Consider the following 24,638-nt stretch of genomic DNA (forward strand, 5'->3'; position numbering starts at 1 on the left):
TTTCCTCAATCATCCTCAATTTTTCGCGAAAGAGAAAATCGTATGCTAGTCGGTCTCGCTCTCGCGATGTCCATGGACAAGTGCAGTGGATCAACTCGGACAGCCCTGTATGTTGTGTGCTCAATCGCAAGTGACCAAATGATAAGCAGAAGCGTCCTCCATGTACTCGACCTCGATAAGATAAGACCTTATCAGATCCACTTCCCTGTCAAGGGCGTGGAAGTGATGGGACTTCTGGTGAAACCTTCACGTTGTTCCCTTCTCTAATATCGACACCTTCAAAAAAAAAATGCATTCACGTTCATTGTGCACCGATAGAAAGAGCGTTAGGCGTTGATCGGTGAATGACGATCATTGCATTGAACTTGACACCAATTTCAGCTCAGCAATTTCAAATATCCTACACATGTTTCAATGTTCTTTAATCCTCTATCGAAAGAAAAACGATCACAACATCTTACGGTTTTTCATTGCTTTTTTAATCAAAATATTATCGATAGCAGGAAAATAACACATAAAAACTACACGGATTCTTATCGTCCGCAAGCCACTAATATGGTTTGTTTGTTTGTTTGTACGCGTGACTGTACAATCTCACCGAAACCATGTAGGGGATTTCGACATAACCATGATTTATCTGAGCCCGTAACATGCTCTGTTATGTTCTTCAACTTCAACGCTTCCGCTCAACCAGCTGATGTGAATGGAGTTTACCATCATCTGCTCGTGAATAATCGCTCTATAGCTGTAACTAGGGCGCCTGAATTAAAAATAAAATCACATTCCTTTCCATTCCATTTGAGATAAATGTAAAAGAGAATGAAAAAGAAAACTTCCAGGCTAACTGAATGTATGTCACGTTACTGCATTTTTTTATGAATCAAGAGTTTATCAGCGTGACTCATTCTTCTTTTCTTCTCATAACTGCAGTTGAGTTGGTTGTGTTGTGTGAATAAAGTATTCTATAGTACAGATGAAGTCATGCGCTGCATTTCATATAAGAAAAAATAAAGTTCCTACACGCAAACCCTACTGCGAAATGATTCAATAGGTGTAAAATGCAACAGTAAAACTTAATTTATAGCAATTGTGCTGTCGCGAATCGATTCCATACCCGCTCAATGTGTGTCATTGAAACGCATCGATTCGTATTATCCTCCAGACGGCTGCTTGTCTGCTGGATGTCTAATTACTCACGCGATGCTAATGCCATAATGGCGTCGGAATGCGGTACAGCAAATGAGTAAAGGCAGGCAGGCAGCGGAGTGAGCAAAAGAAAGAATCCCCCAAGAGAGTTTTACCGACCGTTTACCAAGTTTTCGTCCTGTTATCAGGGTGCGTACGAAAAGTAAAACACATAGTCGAAGAAATTCGTTCGCTAAATGCAGATCCTATCAGCCGGTTGAGTCGTGTCGACGCCGGTAATGATGACGACAAAGTGTCGCGACACTGATGAACGCATTAGCCCGAGTGTTCTAGCCTCGTTTGGCAGGAGTAGAGTAGGTGGTGATGAACGGGAATGGTGCATCATATCATCACTTCGATAATGGTTGCAATTAACTTTCATTTTTCTCTTTATGCTTCCGTTCGCAGTACTCCGGAAGTTCCGCACTCGCGTTGTTGGCGTTGACCGAGTGACCTAATCGTAGCTAGTGAGGAGTGTCGAGGAGTCGAGGCCGTAGAACAGACAATCTGTAGTGCAGAGAAGCGAAGGCACCACTAGCACGCGATGCCTGGAGAGTCGGCGAAAGCGGCGGAAGCGGCCGCAGCCAGCAGTCCCAGTACACCGAAGAAGAAGCCCACTAACTCACGGGCGGCCCTGGCAAAGGTGTCCCTGCTCGATGGGTCGATTCTGGAGGTGACCATTGATGTAAGTGAACCGCAAATACCGCGTTGTATGAACAAAGAATTATGGGTTTTAATATCGAGCGTGTGTTTGCTTTGGTTACAGCGAAAATGCCGCGGTCGTGACCTGCTGAACTCCGTCTGCGCTGGGCTGAACATTCTGGAGAAAGACTACTTCGGGTTGACGTATCACACAGCGAACGATCCACGGACCTGGCTCGATCTCGAGCGTCCCGTGACGAAATTCTTCCGTTCCGACCCGTGGGACCTCTCCTTCGAAGTGAAGTTCTATCCTCCAGAGCCGGCCCAGCTGCAGGAGGACATCACGCGTTACCACTTGTGTCTGCAGGTGCGCAACGACATTTTGGAGGGTCGACTACCCTGTTCGTTCGTGACACATGCCTTGCTCGGTTCGTTCCTGGTGCAATCGGAGCTCGGTGACTACGATCCGGCGGAGATGAAGGACCGTTCCTACCTGAAGGACTTTAAGATCGCCCCCAACCAGACACCGGAGCTGTTGGATAAGGTTATCGATCTGCACAAGACTCACAAGTACGACGATTTGAGACGTGCACTTAGGGGCTGTTATATTTGATATGTTTGATTTCATTTCTTTTCGACAGGAGTCAAACACCGGCGGAAGCTGAGCTGCACTATCTCGAAAATGCAAAAAAGCTCGCTATGTACGGTGTAGATCTGCACCCGGCTAAGGATTCGGAGGGCGTGGACATCATGCTTGGCGTTTGTGCGTCAGGTTTGCTCGTTTACAGAGACAAGTACGTATATAAGGGTAACGAGGGCTCATGGGAATGTTAAAAATACTCATTTTGTTACACAACTTCTCCCCCTGCGTTACAGACTTCGCATTAATCGGTTTGCCTGGCCGAAGATATTGAAAATTTCTTACAAACGCAACAACTTCTACATTAAAATTCGTCCCGGTGAGTTCGAGCAGTATGAATCGACGATCGGCTTCAAGCTGGAAAATCATCGCGCTGCAAAGAAGCTATGGAAGGCGTGCGTCGAACATCACACCTTTTTCCGCCTCATGACGCCCGAACCGCAGCAAAAGTCTGGCCTTTTCCCGCGTCTCGGCTCCAAGTATCGTTACTCCGGCCGCACGCATTACGAGACGCGAAAAACGCCCGTGGAGCGTCCCGCACCCGACTTTATTCGTAGTCTCACAGGAAAGAGATTATCCAGCCGCAGTATGGATGGTGCGTAATTGTAGTATTATGCAGTTTGATTTATTTAAGGTGGTTCATCTTTCCGTGGTTTATTCACGCTTGTGGTTCTCGTTTTGTTCAGCTCTGGCACAGCAGGAGAAGGAACGTGCCGCCGCCAAGGATCCGAACAAGGATGCAAACAAGCGGCACACGATGTCCCATCCGCCGGATCACATTCCTGACCTGGACTCACCGACTCGCGGATCTCGCAGCCCCATCAAGAAGGACAAAAAGGAACGCGTAAGTGTGCAATGTCTCGTCAAAAAATTGAATTCTAACACGATCTTGTAATAGTTACGTCGCGCGCGATCACTTAGTGAAGTTTCGTTGTTTCGTTGAACACTTACTCTATCACTCTGTACTGGCTCGTTCCGAAACGATACCCCTGTTTCTCCTATCTACGACACTTGTAGAAATCGTGGCCTTGTTTCGATGTTACTGCAAAATTTAGATGAATCTCACACTGCTCTCTGTTGTAATTTGAAATGATTATTTGTTATAAACATACCTATTTTACACTATCTCGGGAAACCCGTTGCTCTCTGTGATGCGTTTATCTGAATTGATTGTCTAAAATATCCGTCTCATCGAATATTGACTCGAAGCGTTACTAATAACACTATCTATTGTTTGCTTATTACCGTTGGATCTATGATCGAATTGATTAATGACGAATGGCAAATCGGTGTGTTGTCTTTTACCAATTAAAACACAAAAAAAAAACAAAAACAATCTTGAATCATTCACCTAATATAAAACAACGATTCCGATTCATGGGATGGGGCTCCGTACAGCTGAAGCGCGAGTCCAGCACTGGCACAGCGTCCGCCTCATCGCAGAGCTCTCTCGAGGGAGAGTATGAAACCACATCGCCAAACGTTGTTCCAGCACAGGTTAATAGCTCAAGAAATTCAGCTCCGTTTCATTCACGTTTTGTTCTTAGTTACATTTAGTTTCTTTTTCAAGTGTCTCCATCTCATGCAATCGCAAACAACTGGCTGTGACACATAGTTTTGCTGTGTTGAAGTATAATAATTTTCTGTTACTTTTACTTGCGTCGATTTGAGTTGATTTTGAGCGAACCGGATGTATGATTTCAATGAGTTCTGTTGGTTTTTGTAGCTTTAATTTTAGTTGTACATCAGTTAGATGGCTATTTGTTGTTTTTTTATGATGAATTATCATTTATATTCGTAGATATGCGTTTGAAAAGTGTAAATACACACAAATGATATGATTTCACGAGGTTTTAAACAATTTCTGCTTCTTCACTGAATCCACACTGCAGAAAGTGATAAATTGTAACAAATGTTATCTGAAGATTCTCTATAAATTTTCAAATTTTATAGCGAATTTATTTATCCACATTCACCTTAATCACATTGACACATTTCATTTCTCATGTAAAACGTTTTGTACTTTAACGCGCTTTCAAAAAATCTTTGCTCTTTTTATCTTATCTTTTTTACGTTACACACCATAATGCTTCATTATTCTGAATTATAAGTGTAACTTGTGCATGCATAGTTTTTGGAAAAATTGTTTTTTGTCCTTCGTTTTGATGTTTCTTCCATTATTAATTTCTCTTATTTCTTTTATTTTTATAATAATTATATTTCTCAGAAGCCAGCTGGAGGTGTTGCAGTACTCCCAGGTGCAGGAAAGAAGGACAAACCAGAACAAGTCACACAAAAAGAGGAGGGGCTTAATGGTAAAAGGATCTTTTTTTAGTCAGTAGTTATCTCGTCGCGACAATTTCAACAAACATTCAATCTTTTTTAGGAAACAACGGACAAGCTGAAGCACTCAACTCATCGGCAGAAGAAACAACATCACCGTCCGGCAAACGCAGGGTAAGCGGCATTTGGTGACAAGTTTTTTTTCCATTCGCGTCTTCAAAGACATTCACATTTTTATTGAATTGATCTATATCACTCTGCATATGTTGTGCAAAGGTAGAAGTTTGTTTTCTCCCTCGCCGTGATTTGTTAGTTCAAATTCAAATCTAGTATATTCTCAAGTTGTGGTAGAATGTGTTTTTTGGTCCTTTATATACGATCCAATTTGGTTTGCTGATCTCACTACAACATGAAAACGTAGTATTTTCAACGCAACGCATTTCATTTGCCAAAGCCAATAGTGTGTTTTTGTTTTTTCCATGAAATGGAATTTTATCTTCTTAAATCGAATGTATTTCGTACTCTTATGGTAATGATTGTCTGTGTTCCTGCAAATCATTTCGCTGTGGTAGCGTATTTCGTGTCAGTTGAAAGTTTAGATTCACACTTCTTCTTCACTACTTTCTTTATTTACGAATCTCGTATTGCTTCCAGTGCTTCTACTTCTAAACGAGGGAAAAAAACTCCTTCCATTCAAAGAAGCATACTGATTTCCAAAAAATGTTTTAGTGTAGCGTTGATTGATTTAATTTTTCTCTTCTACCCGTTTTGTTTCTCCTTCTCCCACCCATGTTTCACATTCCGTTTCTGTTGCGTTATTGAATCCTTCCACGGCCCACCCACCCGACGTCCCGACGATATGTTTGTGTATGTTCATGTATGTGGTCCTTATGTACACGTTTTTGTATTCGTCTGCGTGCCCGTCCATCCTGCCGTGTGTCCGTGTGGTTGCGTCGCTTGTAGGGATTCCTGTTTTCATCCGGTCGCAAGTCGCCGAAGGACAAGAAGGCACCTGCCACCGGAACTGAGCAGCCCGCTAAGGTGATGGCCGCAGCAAACGGTGACGGTAGCGGCGGAAAGAAGGAACAAACGAAGGAAGCCGTTCAGGCTCAAGCACAAGATGCGGCCAAGAAGCAAACCACACCGGAAAAGCCCGGTTTCACCAAACCGTACGAATACTCCGAAAGCGAGCAAGGACCTGGTGCTAACAAAAAGAACGTTAAGACTCGTGGTTTCCGGTATGATGAAGCTCCACTACGTCAGAACGAAGAGAACGAGCCACAGCTGAGTCCAAACTCGCAAAGTCGACGAGCAACCGGGCTTGCGTTCAACTATGCCCCGGGTGAGGATCAAAAGGTTCGCGAATCGGTCGAAAAACGTAAGACCCCTGGATCACCGGTTGTCGCCGGTTCTCCGGACAAAAAGGATCAACTGTCCCCGAAGTCGGCCGCTCGCGGTCTGCCAGGCGAGAGTGATGCCGAAAAGGGTGTCCGCACAAGTGCCCGATCGTACTCTCCTAACAAGGGCAGACAGGTGGTTGATCCTCTGGCCTCTGGTGCCGGTACGTTCCGGCCGCTGGAGGATACAAGCACAAGCTTTATCCAGGGTGAACAAGCAGGAGCTGCTGCAGCAGCTGCCGCTGCTGCTGCTGCCGCTGCTGAACCAGCCAAGAAGAAGGTCAAGATTATGGTCATCATTTCGAAGTTTGACCCCAAGACAAAGAAGGTCGATACGGCGCATGGCGTAGTCGAACACTCGACCGGTGTGCTGGACACAAAGACGGGCCAGATCGAGAGCAAGTACGGATTGATCGACCCCAAGGCTGGTACGGTGGTCAACTTTAACGCACGCACGGGACAGAATGAGACGTTCCAAGGTCAAACGGATCCGAAAACGGGTCAACTGCATATTGTTGGCGGCGTGGTCGACTCGGCGAGCGGTAAGGTCGATGATTCGCTCGGTCAAGCCATTACGGTGGTACCGGACGAGGATTCGGTGGTAGAAATCACCACCATTACTTCCAAGATTGATCCGAGTACGGGAAAAATTGATACAATCAATGGAGAAGTGGAAAAGACACGAGGTATTCTCAACCATCGCACCGGTGTTCTGAGCACCAAGTATGGTGACATCAATCCACGCACTTCTGAGTTGCGTGCGATCGATCCGAAAACTGGCAAACCCTCACCAGCGGCCTCGGCCGTTCGTGCGGTGATGGTCGACCGCAGCAATGGTCAGATTACGATCGTCGGTGTGGCCGATCCCAAGACGAATAAGGTTGATAACAGCCAGGCCCACCTGCTTGCGATTGGCAATCAGGTCGATCCGGTGGTAGAAGTCACTTCCGTGCTGGGTAAGCTGGACAAGAAGGGTCTCGTTGATCCGAAGACGATCGCGATCGACAAAAGCACGGGTCAATTGGACACGAAGGAGGGCAAAATCAACACCAAATACGGTCAGCTGGACCTAGTGAAGCAAACCGTTACATTCGTAGATCCAAAATCTGGCAAGACGGAAACAAAGGAGATCAAGGTGGATCCGGTCACCGGACAGGTTGTGTTGAAGAACCAGCTCAACCCCAAGACTGGCAAACCGGACAAGGACTACGGGCGCATTGTATCGATACGTATTGTGCACAATCGCATCGACCCGGTAACGGGCAAGCACGTTCCGGCGGCACCTGTCGAAGACAAGGATGTCCGAGTGGACGCAAAAACGAACCAAGTTTGGCTGCCCGATGGTGGCAAGGATCCCAAGACGGGTGAAACAATTTACACCTCAAGCCAGGTCGACCCCAAGACGGGCTTCGTCATCACAATCTACGGCTATCTGAATCCGAAGACAAACGAAATCGAACGACAATCGAAACTGGATCCGAACCTAACGAAGATCGATCCTGGTACGGGTCAGGTATATGCGGCCACCGGCCAGGTGGACGAAACCACCGGAGAGCCGTTGTTCGCGGCAACACAGATCAACGAGGAGGACGGCGAGATCTACACAAAGGTGGGCCGAATCGATCCGAAATCGGGCAGGCTAGTCATCATCAAAATTTTCATCATGACGAAGAAGGACGAACGGGGAAAACCAGAGGAACTGGACGTGAGTGCGGTTGATCTAGACCCAGAGACGGGCCACATCCGGAACGTGGCACCGAAAACACTCTACCTTTACAAGATGCGCGATCCGATCACGGGCGAAACGTACAACGTCGATCCGAACGATCCACGCATTGCCGGCGCACGTACCACCGTCACCCAGACGATGACGTTGAGTGGTGAGATTGACCCAGTCACCGGACGCATCAAGTCCGAGTGGGGCCACATCGATCCGAACACGGGCGATATCGATCCGGCGACGGCAATCCGCGATCCGGTCACTGGTAAACTGATACTCAACTATGCCGACATCGAGCCTAGCCACTTCGGTAAAAACGTGACAGTCACGAAGGAAACCGTCCCCATTACGCGCGAACAGTTCTACGAGGGCATCAAGCACATGGACAAGAAGGCAACGCGGCGCGATTCCGAGAGCTCTGATGACGACATGACCGCACAATACGGCAAGGAAACGATGAAGGAAATTAACTCAGGCTCTACAGCCGCCGGTGTTGGTAGTAAGCAGAACGCCGGAACTCCAACCGTTGTCAAGACGACTACCAAGCAGGTGATCACTAAAAATGAGGATGGCGTTACTCACAACGTCGAAGAGGAGGTGCAGAATCTGGGCACCGGACAGATCGTGTACTCCACGCAGGAGCACAAGGTAGTGTAACAGTTTTCACTCTCCATAGAGAGTTCACTGACAACGGTGGCACCTGGCCTTCTCACACAAGAAGTTAACGCTTTGTGGGTGTTGCAATTTTAAGTTTTGTTTTGTTTGTTATAATTTGTTCACATCTATGGGGCTATTTCTTTGGTTATGGTTTATCGTTTTATTTGTATCTAACAATTCGTGTTAAAACAATTTATTAGTGACTGTGTAACTCTAACTGTATGTAGTGAATGCTATGCAAAAGTAATATTTATTAAACTTCGTTCTTTTTATCTTCTTTCTATCTAATTGGGCTGTGTGTTTGATTTATGTGTGTTCTTTTGTACTCTTCGTCTTAAGTTATTTTATTCATCTGCATGATGGTGTTATGAACAGATACTTTATTTCTGACTACATTTTACTAATTTTCACTTTTGGCTTTAAATATACATCATGTGTTACACGTCGGTTTCGATTCACTTAACACTGCAGAAAACCTTCCACTTTTAGTTGCATCGTCTTATATTGTAGTTTTGTTGAGCTGGTTTTTTTATGGTGAAAATGTTGTTTAAGCTGAGTGTTAATTATTTTACGTGGTTGTCACAACGATAAATCAAAATAATTGCACATTGTATTGGTATTCTTTTTCTAATAACAAAACGGTCATGCATGAGTTTGTCTGAATAGTGATTAAGGAATTGTTAGCAGTAACATTCATAGAGAAACACTCTGGTTGTGGTGAACATCGTGTTGTTCCGTTTGTTTAGCACAAAACGCAATCAATCGCATATGAAAGCAACACTCCCGCACTTGAGGTCATTTTATTTATTGCTGTATTTTCGTTACTTATTAATTTATAAATCTTTTTCTGTTGCCTTTTGTTCTACTAAAAAAACGCGCTTGTGTGTTACAAATCATGACCCGCGTAACCATGCCCGAATCTCCCACCCTTGCTCCTCAATCCCGAACTCCAGGCCGATGCACCGAGCGGTGCGGACGCAGGTAAATTCGTGACGGCCACCGCTGTCACGACGCGTACGGCCACCACCCACGAGGACCTAGGTACGAACGCGAAAACCCAACAGCTCGAAGAGAAAACGGTGGCCACGACCACCACACAACATGGCGAACGGCAGGAACAGCGTGTTATCACGCAGGAAGTAAAAACAACCGCCACCGTCACTAGTGGCGATCAGGTAAGGAGCTTGCGCGTTTTATGATTTCTTTCATTTCATTTACATTTCATCTTTTTTTTATTCATAATTTAATTACTTTGATAAACTTACGCGTATGTTTTATTCTACATTACTTTCTTCCTTCGTTTATTCATCGTTGTGTGCCACGCTGCGTGTTGCATTGCATGCTCTCCGTTTGTTATATGATGTTTCGGTTATTTGAATGCCTCAATCCATTGCGGATTTATTATTGTATGCACGAACATCAACCTACATGTACAATTATTACACACCGTACGGTAGTATGCGCGCCGTGACAGCGTCTCATCGACGAGTTCCGGTGATTCCGGAACACCGATCGATGGCCCCTACGGAGACGAATCGCAATCGGAAGTGATTTACAACAAGTCCTACACGGTTTGTATTGCATTTAGTTCTCTTTTTAACCTGGGTTGAAAGGTATAGCATGACACGAGTATTCGTACCATTAGCATTAGTATGAACACATCGGAAATTCTTCGATCATATAAGGATACATTGGCGTTGTTTGAATGCCGGAAATTTCTCAACTAACTAAAATATATCGTTGCGATTGTTGTAGGGTGCCGACAATGTGGTAGGAGCATCACAAATACCAGAAGGTCCCAACGTAGAGCATCGGCGCGTGGTGGTAGATGATCTTGCTGAAGGAGGTACCACTGCCCACGGTGAAATTGTATCCTCCCAAACGGTTTCCAGCAAAACGCGCACCGTTGAAACCATTACCGTAAGTTGAAGTGAAAAATGTGTTTGCATATACTTATGCAGCTAAATGACGGTGTTCTTTTTTTTCATTTAGTACAAAACGGAACGTGATGGCGTTGTAGAAACACGCGTCGAGCAGAAGATCACCATCCAATCCGACGGCGATCCGATCGATCATGACAAAGCCCTTGCTGAGGCAATTCAGGTACGATCATCATGCAACATGTTAATGTTATTGAAAGATGAAACTTTAGGGATTTATCAATGACGTTTACTATTAATCGTGAAATGGAAATGGTGTAAATTTGTCAGTTTATCTTCTTTGTCTTTCCCAATTGGTCCAGTGTTTTAATACGTGTAATCTTCTTCACCATTTCAACTTTTTTTCAAAATGGCTTCCGCCTATCGAGATTACCATTTCCATTTCGAATTCGTGTGTTTTTTTGTTTCTCTCTTCACTATGCGTTTTTAGTGCAATCAATTGCTGTGCATAAATTATAACTTCATGCTGCCGCATTTTTTATTTCTCTTGTTACAAAATGTATCCAAAACTGTTCACCTCCGGGAACGCAGGTTGCTTCGCTAAAAATCAATATCAACCCTTTCGATCGCCGGGAAGCAGCTCGAAGGTATCTCCTGCACACGAGCCAATCACCCTTGACCGATTTTGGGTCGGGAAAACCCGGTCCATCCGCTGCAGGCAATCCGGACGGGAAATAAAATGCACTTTCTCGGGAGAGCCAGCCGACGTTTTGGTGGTGGCTTATCGTGCGATGCGAGCATTTGTGAGGGAACGATCCTGCCACAGAGCGAACAAAATGGACAGTTTCACGATGGTTGAGTAGCCGTTTGACACTTTCTTTACTGTTGTGAGTGCGTGATTGCGCCTTATGAACGGACGTGTTACCGTTCCGTAAAAAATGCTCTCACTTTGCTCTGCTAGATGGTATGAATTAGAAGAAAACCATCCATAGAAATCAGCAAAATTTGTTTCCGTGTTCAATTCATACACCATTGAAAACCGTCGATCAAAACCATGTTTGAAGAGTTTCCTACCAAAGACGCTCGGAATTCTTCATCTCATCCCATTGGCAGATCATTTCCAATTCAAAATCTCATATCAAACGTTTGCCCATCGCCGGCTTCTGAGTGAATCATTATTGTTTGCATTTTGCGAAATGTAAGCTATGCTCGGTTCATATTTAGCAGGGAGCATTCTCGGCTAATCTCCCCAAGCATTCGTACCAAGTGGAACAGAAACGAAAATCACACATTGTTGCCCGCTCGGTTTCTGCTGCTAACCAATTACACCCCACCGATTGGATTGTTTTGTTTTTAAAGTGACTAATTCGCTCGAAGAAAAACCCTACACGATGTAGCTCACATGTGTTTGACAAATTTGGCTTTTAGCGCACTTGCACTGTGCCATACGATTTAGCTGCGTTGGTTAATCAATTTACACGTATCCTTTTTTGTTTATCTTGCAGGAAGCAACCGCCATGAATCCGGATATGACAGTAGAGAAGATCGAAATTCAACAGCAAACGCAATAAACTGGTTCGTCCAATCGGCTCCATCCCGTTTCGGGTGGACACAACACAGCATATGCAATCCCTCTATGAACACGCGCCATATTTCAAAGTTCTGCGCCTCGTAACGGGAGCAGAAGCATTGACTACCACGTATTTGGAGGCGAATGATGGGACGCGTGTCCCAAACCGATTACAATGGCATTTTGAAACATGTTGACGACGTGGTGCCATTAGTTTGAGAGGAAACCAGAAGTTGGAAGCTAGACAATGCACATCGAGATGCGGCCGGTCGTACCGTTTTTTCGGCGTAATATAATGTTTGCTTACTGTTTTCTAACGCTTTGCAAAACGATTGACCTGCAGTAGATGGTGTCTTGGAGGGAGAGCGAAGCAAAGTTTGACATTTATAATGATAATACAAAAGTGCAAATCCTAGTACACACACACACACACACACGCTACGGTCCCCGAACGTGCAGTTTAGGATTCTCGTGTGACACGGAAGGATAAGGAAACAAAATATATTCATATATTTATTTATTGCTTTAAGCGGCAACATTCGTGCGATGGGACCGATTGCATATTAAGAATGTGCTGGGTGAATGTAAGCAGCAGCAACAAACAGCAAGCAAACAATCAAATTCGCTTTACAAATCACCATTGCTTGACGAAAAATTCGATAAAAAGATGTACGGGAAAAGCAGAAGAAAGAAGTAAAAAAACAACAGCTCTATATGCAGCACGTAATGTTTACATGGACGAATCTTTGATGTTAAGATGTATAACAGTTTTTCAGGGCATACAAAGTATAATAATTTGCATTTGTAAACGGAAGATAAACAACCCGAAATAATTATTTACAGTTGTTGATCGTGTCTTGAAGGTAACATAAACAAAAAAAAATCTTAGCGTAACAACCAGTAAACGATAAGAGGTAAGGAACAGCAAAGCTAATGTAACGGTGCGCAGTTGAATCATCAATCAGATGCAGTAGCGACAACGTTTTATTGTGTAAACAAACAACCAAGCATAGATATTAGTGCTATTGAAGAAAGCTAAAATAATCTGCCGAAAACGCGTGCTTTATTTGCGATTTTCTTTGTTATTGTCATCTCTTCTGTTTCCGTTTGCGAATAATATTTAAAGTACCTTTTTGAGAAATTTTTATCGCCTCGGCTAGACGTTTAGAGAACTTGCTTTTGAGTGCGAACAAAAAAAAATCACGAACATAGTCAGAATATAGCGTATTCGCCGTGGCGAGCCCGCAAACTCAAGCCTAGAGAGAACGAGAAATGTAAACCAAAATACCATCAGTGTTCAGGGGTTCAAATTGGCAATATTGCAAAACACGTTGATACTGAAGTCCTTCAGTCTAGTAAAAAAAAAATAAAAAAATACGATATGATTCGCGGTACAACAATGAAAGAGAGTGATAAAGCGATTTAATAGAATTTTTGGAGCACCCCAAACCATTTGCTGTCACGAATGCTGCAATTGCAAGATGTGATGGCAAAATTACAAAATGAAATGGTTGCCTTTTTCAATCCTTCTCTTTAGGCACGACAAGAATAAGCAAATCGTAGCTATATACGTACGGCGAACACAATGTTACACTACTGTTATCGCTGTAAAAGATCAATGAATGCAAGCTTATTCATGTTAAATGCTTTTTTTCTGGTTCAAACTAGTTGAGTTGCTCTTCAATACGTGCTTTTAGTCATACTTTTGTTTTCGTTTGTAAGCTTTCTTTTCGCATTAACATTCCACACTCTCTTGGGAAAGGCTTCGGGACCTGCATTCGATATATATGAGGGTTGTTTAAATTTTCCGCACCGTTTACACGTGCGCCAAGTGCAAGCATTCGTCAACTAAAACGAATCGAAACTCTAATCTAAGCAAAAGCTTCAATCGGCTGGATGCCGTTCTCTAATTTATTTGCATCTGTAACATCGCAGACTACATCTTCTATTCTAATCTTCGCCTAGCCGATCCCCATGCGTGTAGCCAAGCTAAGCTAAGGAATGTTTGTGTATTTTCGTTTACATGTACGATCGTTCAGCAATACCCTGCAAATTGTATGTTAACGTAAGGATTGATAAATCGAGCAAGCTAAACACACCCCGTACGTAGTGCAAGCTATATATTAGAGCAAACTGTTGCATCCATGCCGAAACGCTTTTCGAGAAGCGAAATTAAAACCTCATACACTGGCAATCAGAGGTTTCAAAGGACCAGACAGAAGAACAAACACATCACTACACAATCGTTATAGTGTAATAGAGTACGGGATGTGCGCAACGTATCGTAATATAATTTCTGTTTGTTTTAGTTTATTCATAATTTAATTTGCAAACATTGCGGAGTGCTTTTCGTTTTCTTTTAATTTTACCGAAATACACTTTAAATCTTGTTAAGTATATATGTTTGTTGGTTTAGTTTTCCTTTCAACCCGAAGTTACTTGTGAGGTTTTACCTCTTATCATCTTAGTTAATTTTTTATGTACTTTTTTTTCATCGTTGTATGAGTATTTATTTACCTCTCGTTTCCCTATCATGCATCTGGCATTTTTGGCATCTATCTAACAATCTTACAAGTATATCCTAAAACGGTCCACTATGGAGCCAGCGTCGAGGGGTTCGTCGACGAAGCGAAAGCGTCTTTTTATTCATGATAATCCGCCGATGAGAGGAAAGAGAGGCTGTGTAAACTAGCTAGTTAGCAGTTGTGCTTGCCACGTCAAATAACGCCCTGATCCGGGATCCCATCAGTTGGTCCCACGGGACCGTACCTTATCCAATAGATAGCTCGTTACAAAATGACAGGAAAGTGGATGAAAACTCTCTGGTAAACTTTCATACGTTTCGAATGCTTACACACTTCTTTCCGGATCTTCTACCAATATAGCGCAAAACATACAAAATGATGATTTTACATCAAAACTTTAAAGTAACGTTTCCAGTGAGTTCCAAGATAGCAGACGGCTAAATTCAGCTTGAGATGTGATGGCATGGACGCTTCGGTCGAAAAATCGACCACTGGGGAGCAATATGGCTTAAATCGGGTGTGATCGTAAGGTGCTTTAGTGGCTTGGTTGGTTAGAGATCAAAGAAAAGGAATATTGTAAGCACCGCACGTGGTAAACAGCATAGATGTCGCATGCTAGAGCAGCTGTTGTGCAGCGAGGAAAATGGAACCGATTCAACAAAAGTGTGCAAAACAAAGTGGTGAAACATACGCGCATTTGTTCTGGGACCGTATATTGGCTCCTTGGGCAGGTGGTGGCAATGGATCGCAGAAACATAATAAAATTGCAACGTGATTTCGATGCGGCTTATGTGTAACGGAACGAATGGCTTGCTTTTATTCATTAATTTAATGTATTATATCCTTTGTAGATTTGCTTACAAAACGTTCACTTTTTACTAGCCCTAGATGTGTTTCCAGTCGATTGCAATTATCACCAGGCGAAGATCATTTGCGCAGCTTGATGGGAAAATTATAACAAAATCTAGAAAACATGTGCTTTGTCCACTTCCTGTACGCGGTTGTCATCTGAGACATAATTTGCGCAGTTCTCTTCGCCGGTAGCTATATGGGTCATCTGGTTAAGGCTAGACCTAGACACCTCATTGTGACGTCGTGCAGTGGCTGGCAGCATCGGTCACCCTAGGGGATCCTCTGTAAGGGGTTATCAGCCGAATCATGGCATCGGCATCAGCTTATCAAGCGTCCCATCGGAACGATTTTCCGTAGAATCCAGCTTGTAATGCATCCAGATGTCGCTCGGGCCTACTTAGTCCTCGTGGTTTCACTCGTTATACTACATGATCCCACTCTCGTTTGACCTTAACGAGGACAAACGACGAGCCTGTTATGTCCCGTTCGGTGCGTGTTCAGGGTCTAGGGCTTGACCGGGAACGCATGAGAGACTAGGTCGTGTTTGAAACACGTTTCTGAGGTGTCCTACGTCAACGATCCTACCGCAATAATCAACATAGTAGCGAAGGAGCAACGTCATGTCGTCCGTGCATTCGTTTCATGCGTGATTCGTTAAGATAAATGATGCATGTCGGATGAAACGTGAGTGCACTGGAACCTGCATTGGCGTGGAGTAGAAGCCTCTTGCTACTACCAATTGATGCATCACGCGTTGAAGTGAAAGATACGACTTAGCTGATCATACGAGTGCAACAATGTAACGGCAATACAGAGCCATATAGTACATCTCCATCGTTACTATGAATTGATCACGTAATGTAATTAAAGATGGCACTTAACAAGTCACATGAATGGAACAATGTGGCGTGATCAGATACCTCGAGCTTTAGGAAGTACTATTCAAAATAGTATAGGTGATGTGGTACCCTCCTGCTCACTCGAATTATCACCCTAATAAGAATGCGCTCAATTCAAATCCAAGATTAAATCTTTCAAAACATCCTACTTAATTTCATATGGTGAGCCTAATTCTACATGTTTTATTTAAAAAAATAGGATAATAAGCACTTTTCTTGTGGTGATTCGTCATCTTCAGATCATGTTAGCTTACAACTTCGGGCATCAAAGAAATCCGAGATCCGATATGTCCCCAATATATGAAGAGGAGATAATTTTATGGTCATCCTTTGATCTACGACACCATCAATCATTTCAGCGAATAAATCATATATTTTTAAAAAAGCAAGATAAGATACTGGAGCAAGAGGTATGGTAAGGTTTTGACTTGTTGAAATTTTATGTATGTGAACTTTTCTTACATTTACCTAGGACACGTTTATAAGTTATTTAATACCTTGAACACTTATTTATATTAGTTTAAATTCAAATTTATATTAGTTTTAATATAAATTTGAAATGTTCACCGTGTTTTAATGGTTTATCAATGGTAGCCACACTAAACTACTCTGTTTTACAACGATTTTTCTTTTTTTATTATTTTACCATGCATAAAATATTCCATTTTTTTTCTAAATAAAGGTTTCATAAACAACGGATTGTTGGAAATAAATTATGAGAAATGCATAAAAAAAGGATATCGTGCATATTTTTGGAAACATCTAAAATGCCTAATGTAAAGGAGCCTTCAGCGGTCGCATGTCTGAGCGTGTGTGCGTTCAACGAGTTGTTTACGTGCGTAAGCACGCTTTGGTGAGTACGGACGCAAATGAAAACAACACACCAATCCCAACGCGGAGTGAACCGAGCGCACGCTGCAATCTTTTAACCGCAAGTGTATAAATTAAATCGCACCACTCGCCGCTGGAACTATTCGCATTCTAGCCTTCCAATCTAGTGCATCTGCTTCGCTCTACAAACCGCACCGCAATCGCGCTCCGTAGTTCGTGCCTATGTCTCGTCCGTCTGCGTTTCTGTATTGCGTATCGTTCGGGTCGCTGCCCGCAGTCTGACAGCTGTCTGGCGTGACAATCGAAGTAAACAGCCGGGAGAAAGTGAAGTGAAAAAGCGAAGCGAACCAAAACAAACACCAGAACGCGCGCTGCCCGTTCGCCCATTTCGTGCCTTGGTCTGGTCAATTGAAAGGAATGCCCTTTAACTGCAGTCGCGATTGTGTGGGTATTCGATACCGCATCAACTCGCTGCACCAAACCTGGAAGTGGCTGCATCAGACCATCGCCCTGCACGAGTACCTGATTTCGATCAGCGCAGCTGACACGAATAGCAGCAGCAACAGCCGAAAGTCGCACCATCCGACGGCACAGCAGGGTATCATCGTTGAACGAGAGGCAAGCGGCATCAATTCTCTCGTGGGTGTTGCTTGCTAAACGGAAACCCACACACACCCTGTGCGTACCGGCGAGAAAGATAGACGGTGGTGCGAAAGTTAACCCATTTTGTCTAGTGCTCATTCCCGTATCCAGTGTTTACTTAAGGACATTAGTTACTGCTAGGCGATAGACTCTTAGTGCGTTAAACAAAAGAACTTCTTCAGCCTTGCATTGCCCGCGTATTGCGTTCTCGAGTTTAGAGGTCAAACAAAGTGTTGAGCATAGTCAACAAACATCACCACAACGCTCTAGTCAAGGGACAATCGTCTTTACCTTAGAAACGAAACAAAAAGAAAAACCTTAAGGGACCCCCTCGTTCGTAAACAAAACTGTGTTCAAGTGATCCCCGTCGCTGTTCGGAAGCGAAAAATCGCGTTTTAAAATAGAACATTTGCCATACTCCCCCAAACGAAACTGCTCATCCACACAGCTAACGAGGACACACTGCCAAACCGATTCACACTGTGTGTAAGAACTCCCGACAAGCAGCAACAAGTTCGTGTGCTGAATACAGTGCTAGTTGTGAAATATTGCGAAGGAAAAAACGTCATTACGAGAGATCACCTGATTCGTTTCTCCACTACAAAAGGGTGAGACACGTCAAGCACAAGGTGGTACGAATTTGCGAATCAAAACAAAGAAACCGGCCAAAAACAACGCGTCCTCTAAAAATCGGGCATTAAAAAAACGATCAAAGCCAGTCAACGGGGCCGTGGAACGCGTAACAAAGAAAGTGCAACAGCGTATAGTGCGAGTGTGCGTGTCGATAGCGAGAGAAAGAGAGAGAAAAAGCGAAGTGAGAAGAGTCTCAGACGGGTGCATTTATTGCAGCGAAGAGTAGGCAGACGCACAAACAAACAAGATGGCTGCCATGGTGGTGCAACGATGCAGCAGCCTCGCCCGGTCGGTTAGCCGGATCTATGTCCTGTCATCCCCGGCCGTTACCACGCAGCTGTGCAAGTATTCCTCCTCCACGAAGCACCCGTTCCAGGGTAACGGTGAAGGTGGCAGCCCAACGGGCCACCTGACCATGAACAGCGCCAGCAAGCAGTTGTCAACAGCTGACATCAAGAAGATCCCTGACAGCGAGGTGCGAAAATCCGTCTTTATCTCGCAATCGAACGATGTGTTCACGAACCTGGCACTGGAGGATTGGATCTATCGGAACTTTGACCTGACGCATCACCACATCCTGATGCTGTGGATCAACAAACCCTCGGTTGTGATCGGTCGGCATCAGAATCCGTTCTCGGAAACGAACGTATCGGCGCTGGCGCGTAATGGTATTGAGCTGGCGAGGCGCAATAGTGGAGGTGGTGCCGTTTACCACGATCCTGGCAATTTGAATTGCACTTTCTTTATGCCACGGGCTCGATACGACCGGAAGTACAACCTGACGCTGCTGACACGATCCCTGTACCGGGAATACGGTATCAATGCGGAATTGTCCGCACGGGATGACATTGTGTTGCTGGGCAAAAAGGTAAAGGATTTTTTGTTTTAAAACATGCTATGATTTCCCAATATATTCTCGGTTTGCTGCTCCTTTCTGAGGATCATTTTGTTCTATACAAAAAGCACTATAATGGAGCACATTTCCGTAATCGAACGTTCCAGAGTTCTATGGTATAAAAATACAGCACGATGAGGATTAATTTTATTAATTGGCTTTACATGAGGGAGCTATAAAAAATACAAAAGAAGTGCACGTACTCGACACGTCTTTGTCTTACGTGCAGCGAGTCACGTCGTCCTGCGCCGAATCAACCAATCTCGCTCCATACCAACGCTCCACAGATGCACTTGCATGCATCAGCTCTTTTTAGGTGCATCGTATCCAAGAGATGCAGTTAAAGCAATTTAATCTTCTTTTGCGAGCCTGGTGCGCGAAACGATCCACCGATCGACGAAACGAGATAGCAAGACAGCAAACGCTCGAAACGGGTGGAATGTCGGCACACCGGGGAAGGTTTCACGTGTTACGAACATGACCCAGAGAACCGGTTCTCGGCTGCATGGCGCTACGTTCCGGTTTTTCGGAAGAGACGATGAGAGCAGTTCTCCACACTGCCACACACACACACGCCCGAAGCTACGCACCACTCAGTGCACGTGCACCCGGTGCTAATTTGCATGCGATCGCGATCTTCAAGCACCACGAACGGCGTATTGAGTGTGTGAGAGTGTGTCCGAGGCCTAACAGCAACGCCCGAAGAGATCAGCATAGCCGACACGCGATTTGCACGCAACTATGTAGTGTGGTTTGATAAGCGCTAGGCCTGTACAAAGCGTTGTTCGTTTTATTCTTCTTCTTTTTTTCTGCACACGCGACGCCTGCCAAGTGGGGGAAAGAATGGCCGATGAGCTTGTCCTGACCGCGGTTCACCCTTGAACCGTGCGCGATGTGGCATCCTAAAGATTCGCAGCGAACGAGGGACGAGTGACGTGTTTCTCACTGCCGGTCAGGTTTGCTTCGATCGGGGCCTTTCCCAGGACGGTGGCTGTTGCTAGGCAACTTCGTCGTTGCTACGTGCGCCTCGATCGCACGTATCGGTATCCGTCCGACCTGGGGCTGTTAAACCGGACCATCAGCCTATGTGCCATCCTTGACTGGTGTCGTCCGATTCTTTCGAGCCTGCGAGTGTCAATGACCATCGTTGGTGTGGACTCACCGATTTGCTGCGTACCGTTTGAGATGACAATCTAAAGCCTTCCGACATTGGTTTTTGCTCGGAACAAGTTTCAACGGTAATCCGTTTTTAGCGGAAGGGAATTAAAAAAAACCCTCTCAAAAGTTCGATCTTAATTTTGCAAAAAAACCTACCGAAGAAGCCCAGGGTTTGGCCTCGAATCGGTCATGACTGCGAGTTGATGCTTATCTGGAAAGACATTAAGAATAGAAGTTCAGTTAGATTGTGCCACCAATCTAATCGTTCTGTTTTTTGTTTTTCACCCGCGAAATCACCCTCTGTTGCTTTGCGCAAAAAAAGGTTGTTTGCGTTGAATGGCTTTGGTCAAACGTGTGAACGAAGGCTGATTGTGAAATACGAATAATCTACACCAAACTGTACTTCCCGACGCTTGTGAAACAGCAACTAACTTAAATGTATTTTCCCTCCTCCATTGCAGATATCCGGTACGGCAGCAAAACTAGGCCAACCGAACGCTTATCACCATTGCACGCTGCTAGTAAATTCGAACAAGCTTCACCTTGGCGCGTCCCTAGCTAAAGATAACGTAAGTATCCAGCCAAAATTAACCGCCCCAAAGCCGAACCGATTCACAGTCCTTTCGAAAGGACTTTCTTCGAGATACAAATCCGGCTCTGTTGCCATGCGAAAGGATGCGAAACAAACAGGAACGTTGGATGGTGATAGCGCCACGCGAACGATGGCCCCATCCGACAAGATAAACCGGTCGGTCATGCCATGCCGTAAATAATACGTCTGGCTTTTCCTCCAGAAGGGTTTCCCTGACAGCAACAGCAACGAAAGCGAGAGTGTGTGGAGCAGTTTACTGCTTCCGTCGAAGTGGAGAAGGTTGCCAAGGGGTTGTGATGATAAATTATGATAATGATAACGACGAACAGCTGATAGAAGATAGTCTGGATTGTTTTGTTTGCCGGCACAAACAGTAACATGCAAGCTGATCGGACCGGGGGCAATGGGCGTCTTTCAATAAGACCTGGGTTAATTTAAACACCAGAAGCCGACAGGATGCAGATACTGCATGTGTTTCCTTTCGCCGCGCTCATGCTGATAAATTTCTTTAGCCTTTGTTGGCAACATCTTGGCGGTCTAGTGACCCCTCGCAATGTGAATAAATTGGATTGCATCAGCATGGCATCCCTTTGTTCGATGTCGTGGAATCCGCGGATGAGTTCATCATGTTGTTGTACCGTCGAACCGCTCTACTTCATATCCTTGACCGTACTCACTGAACTTTGTACGCTGAGTAGCTCTTTTTAGCTCGTGTTTCTCTCCACCAACGCAAATGGAAGGCGTTTTTGAGGGCATACCGAAACGAAATGGGGCCCTTTTGGCTATGGTTGATAAATCATGTAAAACCGATAAGAAAAGCCAAGACGTGCGTTGTTTGTGCTGGCGAAAAAATAAGGCCAAATGTCTATGAACTGGTTCCTCGCACCGGTTCGAACCGGAATGGTTCGCAATAATGATAAGCCTTCTTGTAATGTTGTTCTTGGTGTAATGTTACCGCTCAGGAAACGGCACAACGGAACAAACGGGAAGGCATTGTTTGCCCGGTGGTCTGTTGATAAGCGGAGAAGATTCTGGTAGAAAAATCATCACCTATTCAACCCCCCCATGTACATCATACCCTTGGGGGGGTTCGTTCCCTTAGTTGAGTGTGAACGATAATGGGTGCCAAACGGCTGTGGCCTTATTTTTGGAGCTCGAGTCGACATTAAAACACATCACCTCCATCACATTAGCGTGAGGAAGATCCACACAACGCCACGAGGAAGAAGAACTCACCGCCAGCTGAACCAGCTGATTCGTTGTAAAACAATGAAACATTTTGATGGTTCCAGGGCTAGATAACGGATAACATGGCGGGGTATAATGGGTCTAATATATTGCTCCGAGAGGTGTGGAACATTTTTTACAAACACAGAGCAATTCTTCATCAATTCATCAAGCTGTTGTGGAGTTGTTTTTTTTTATTGTACAAGATAAGCGAAACAATATGACCGCACAAGTGCATCTGAGGATCGATAAGGCGCGTCTTTCCCTGGATGCAGCACATTTGCGTCTCTAAACATTGGTCGCAGTTGTTATGCACATAAAGCGGCAAATAACACTGCAGTAAAATATTATAATGCATGAAATATGGAAATTATTTCATCGATAAGGACTTTCCCTGATCATATTAAGTTTATGAAATAAGAAGCGGAGCATTTGGGATTTTTCATGGAATTTTAATAATCATACTCTTTTGGGAAACAACATTTAGAAGGAATTTCATAAACATCTGGTTTGATTTTAAATCACAGACAGACTTTGTAACGTTACATCATTACATTGTATCAGAATGCGAGTCAATTTGTTCTCTTATTTCACTCGCCGTCAGTGTGTAGGTTTGTGACACACTTAGAATCTACGACAACCGCTCGTTTCCTCCTATAAATCCGTGTACAGTCTCTCCCTTCCAAGACTAGTCAAGCACGATCGCTCACCATGCTTCCAGACATCAATTTATCTTGATTAAAATCATTTACTACGCTCCAGTTTTAATGCATACCGGTGCAAGCCGGTTCGCCTGATAGAGCAGTCCGGTTGCAAACCCCGCATTCGAAACCGGAATCGTCTAAGGGCCTGGGATCTCGCACACATCCCGCCAAACATCATCCGGCGGCAATAAGGGCATCCAGGAGCGGTACATTTTACGCCGCAAAATCGTACTTGCCACGCGTACTTTGTACTGCAGCTGGGTTTCGGTGTATGGTTCAGGAATAGAAATGAAGGACACCGTGTCCGTGTTAGGTGGCCTGTGCTGACAAGCCGCTGCGGACGGATGGATGGGAGGCATCGCTTTCTGCCGGGTGTGTGTTGATAAGGGACTGTTAAACAATCTTAATTCGTGAGGGATACAGGGTCTTTCATCGAGGGGGATAGGGCCGTCTATAAACCTCCGTCCTGCCGGTGGGGTTATCAGTGACCCCGGGGCAAACATTCTGTTTCGGGTGGTGGCCTGCGTGCGAGCGGGAAAGAGCGATGAGATTGGAAAAATTGTAATCGGTCAGGCTGGCGTGCGGGTTCTCTTCAAGCGACTTCCAGCGTTCCGAGCGTGAATTAAATTGTTGATGTTTTTCTCCCGGCATCCGCCCGTACAGGTTGAAATAACAAGCAAGGCTACCGCATCCATCCCATCGCCAATTAAGAACCTGGTTGACGTAAACCGAACCGTAAACATTCAGCAGCTTCTATCCGCGATTGGGTAAGTAAGCGAAAAAGCTCCCCTGAGGGCAACTTTGAAATGCATTCCTGTCTCACGTTGGCTTTGATTATTACAGCTACGAGTTCCTGCGCACACCGGCCACCCAGCTGACGGATGGGGGCCGTGAATTGCTGATGAAGCAGCGCGGCTTTCAACTGATCAACCCTACCGACAAGTGGTTCCCGGGCATCACGGAGCTGCGCGAAAACTTCGCCTCCTGGGACTGGCGGTTCGGCAAGACTCCGAACTTCTCCGTCCAGAAGGCGATCCAGCTGAAATCGGCAGGTGGTGACGTGCACCAGCAGGAGATGAAGGTGAAAGTTGACGTTGAAAAGGTGAGGTCTCTTATCTGGTTGTTTGGCTTGATCAGCAGCTATTCCAGCGTTCTGCTGTATAACTAACCATGCTTGTTTTGTCTATCTTTTGCCGTGCGGGTTAGGCATTGATCAAGGAAATCAGTCTCATCCTGCCAAACCACGAGCCGATACCTGTGGTATCCGATATGGTCGGTCGCGCGTACAATGAGGATTGCTTCCACGGCATTGCTGAAGCGCTGAAGGGCGCAAACACCGAAAGCATGCAGCAGGTGATGGGCTTATGAAGGTTGGTTCTACCGGCAACAGTCGAGTCTCCCGATATGCCGCTTTCTTCCACCACGAACGCAGGAGATGTTGCCGGACCAGATGATGGCCGTAACTGAGAACGGTGGAAATGCACCACTGTGTAGCTGAAGCTTTTTACGTCCTGGGGAAATTCAAATTTAGCTAAAAATCTAACTCTCTGAGCCCCTTTCAAACGCTTCAAACAGACATTAAGAATCTTGCAAATCACCACAGCCAAACTAACCATCCCTTGCAACGATTATTCCTAAGATTTGACAACGTTTTGACGACAGAGCAACAAAAGCGCATCCCGTATGCACAAACGACGACTCAATCG

General features: G+C 44.8%; 3 protein-coding genes across 3 annotated transcripts; all 3 read left to right on the forward strand.

Annotated features, from left to right (window-relative positions):
- Nucleotides 1-1,729: 1,729 nt before the first annotated feature.
- LOC128720607 (protein 4.1 homolog) lies at nucleotides 1,730-15,296 on the forward strand. Its single transcript, XM_053814285.1, has 14 exons — nucleotides 1,730-1,870; nucleotides 1,952-2,397; nucleotides 2,469-2,621; nucleotides 2,704-3,062; nucleotides 3,154-3,311; nucleotides 3,866-3,964; nucleotides 4,695-4,782; nucleotides 4,854-4,924; nucleotides 5,714-8,515; nucleotides 9,478-9,699; nucleotides 9,982-10,095; nucleotides 10,280-10,444; nucleotides 10,517-10,627; nucleotides 11,910-15,296. Exons 1-14 carry the CDS (start codon nucleotides 1,730-1,732, stop codon nucleotides 11,973-11,975), a joined length of 4,995 nt encoding a protein of 1,664 aa, XP_053670260.1. The 3' UTR covers nucleotides 11,976-15,296.
- A 2,202-nt stretch (nucleotides 15,297-17,498) lies between these two features.
- On the forward strand, nucleotides 17,499-17,738 carry LOC128726501 (uncharacterized). The gene has a single exon (XM_053820318.1). The coding sequence runs from the start codon at nucleotides 17,499-17,501 to the stop codon at nucleotides 17,736-17,738; it is 240 nt and encodes a 79-aa protein (XP_053676293.1).
- Nucleotides 17,739-18,339: 601 nt separating this feature from the next.
- LOC128731678 (lipoyltransferase 1, mitochondrial) lies at nucleotides 18,340-24,300 on the forward strand. Its single transcript, XM_053824810.1, has 5 exons — nucleotides 18,340-19,224; nucleotides 20,871-20,978; nucleotides 23,596-23,699; nucleotides 23,776-24,034; nucleotides 24,139-24,300. Exons 1-5 carry the CDS (start codon nucleotides 18,604-18,606, stop codon nucleotides 24,298-24,300), a joined length of 1,254 nt encoding a protein of 417 aa, XP_053680785.1. The 5' UTR covers nucleotides 18,340-18,603.
- The last annotated feature ends 338 nt before the right edge of the window (nucleotides 24,301-24,638 follow it).

This window comes from Anopheles nili, chromosome 2, assembly GCF_943737925.1.
Source record: "Anopheles nili chromosome 2, idAnoNiliSN_F5_01, whole genome shotgun sequence".
NCBI classification, from domain to species: domain Eukaryota; kingdom Metazoa; phylum Arthropoda; class Insecta; order Diptera; family Culicidae; genus Anopheles; species Anopheles nili.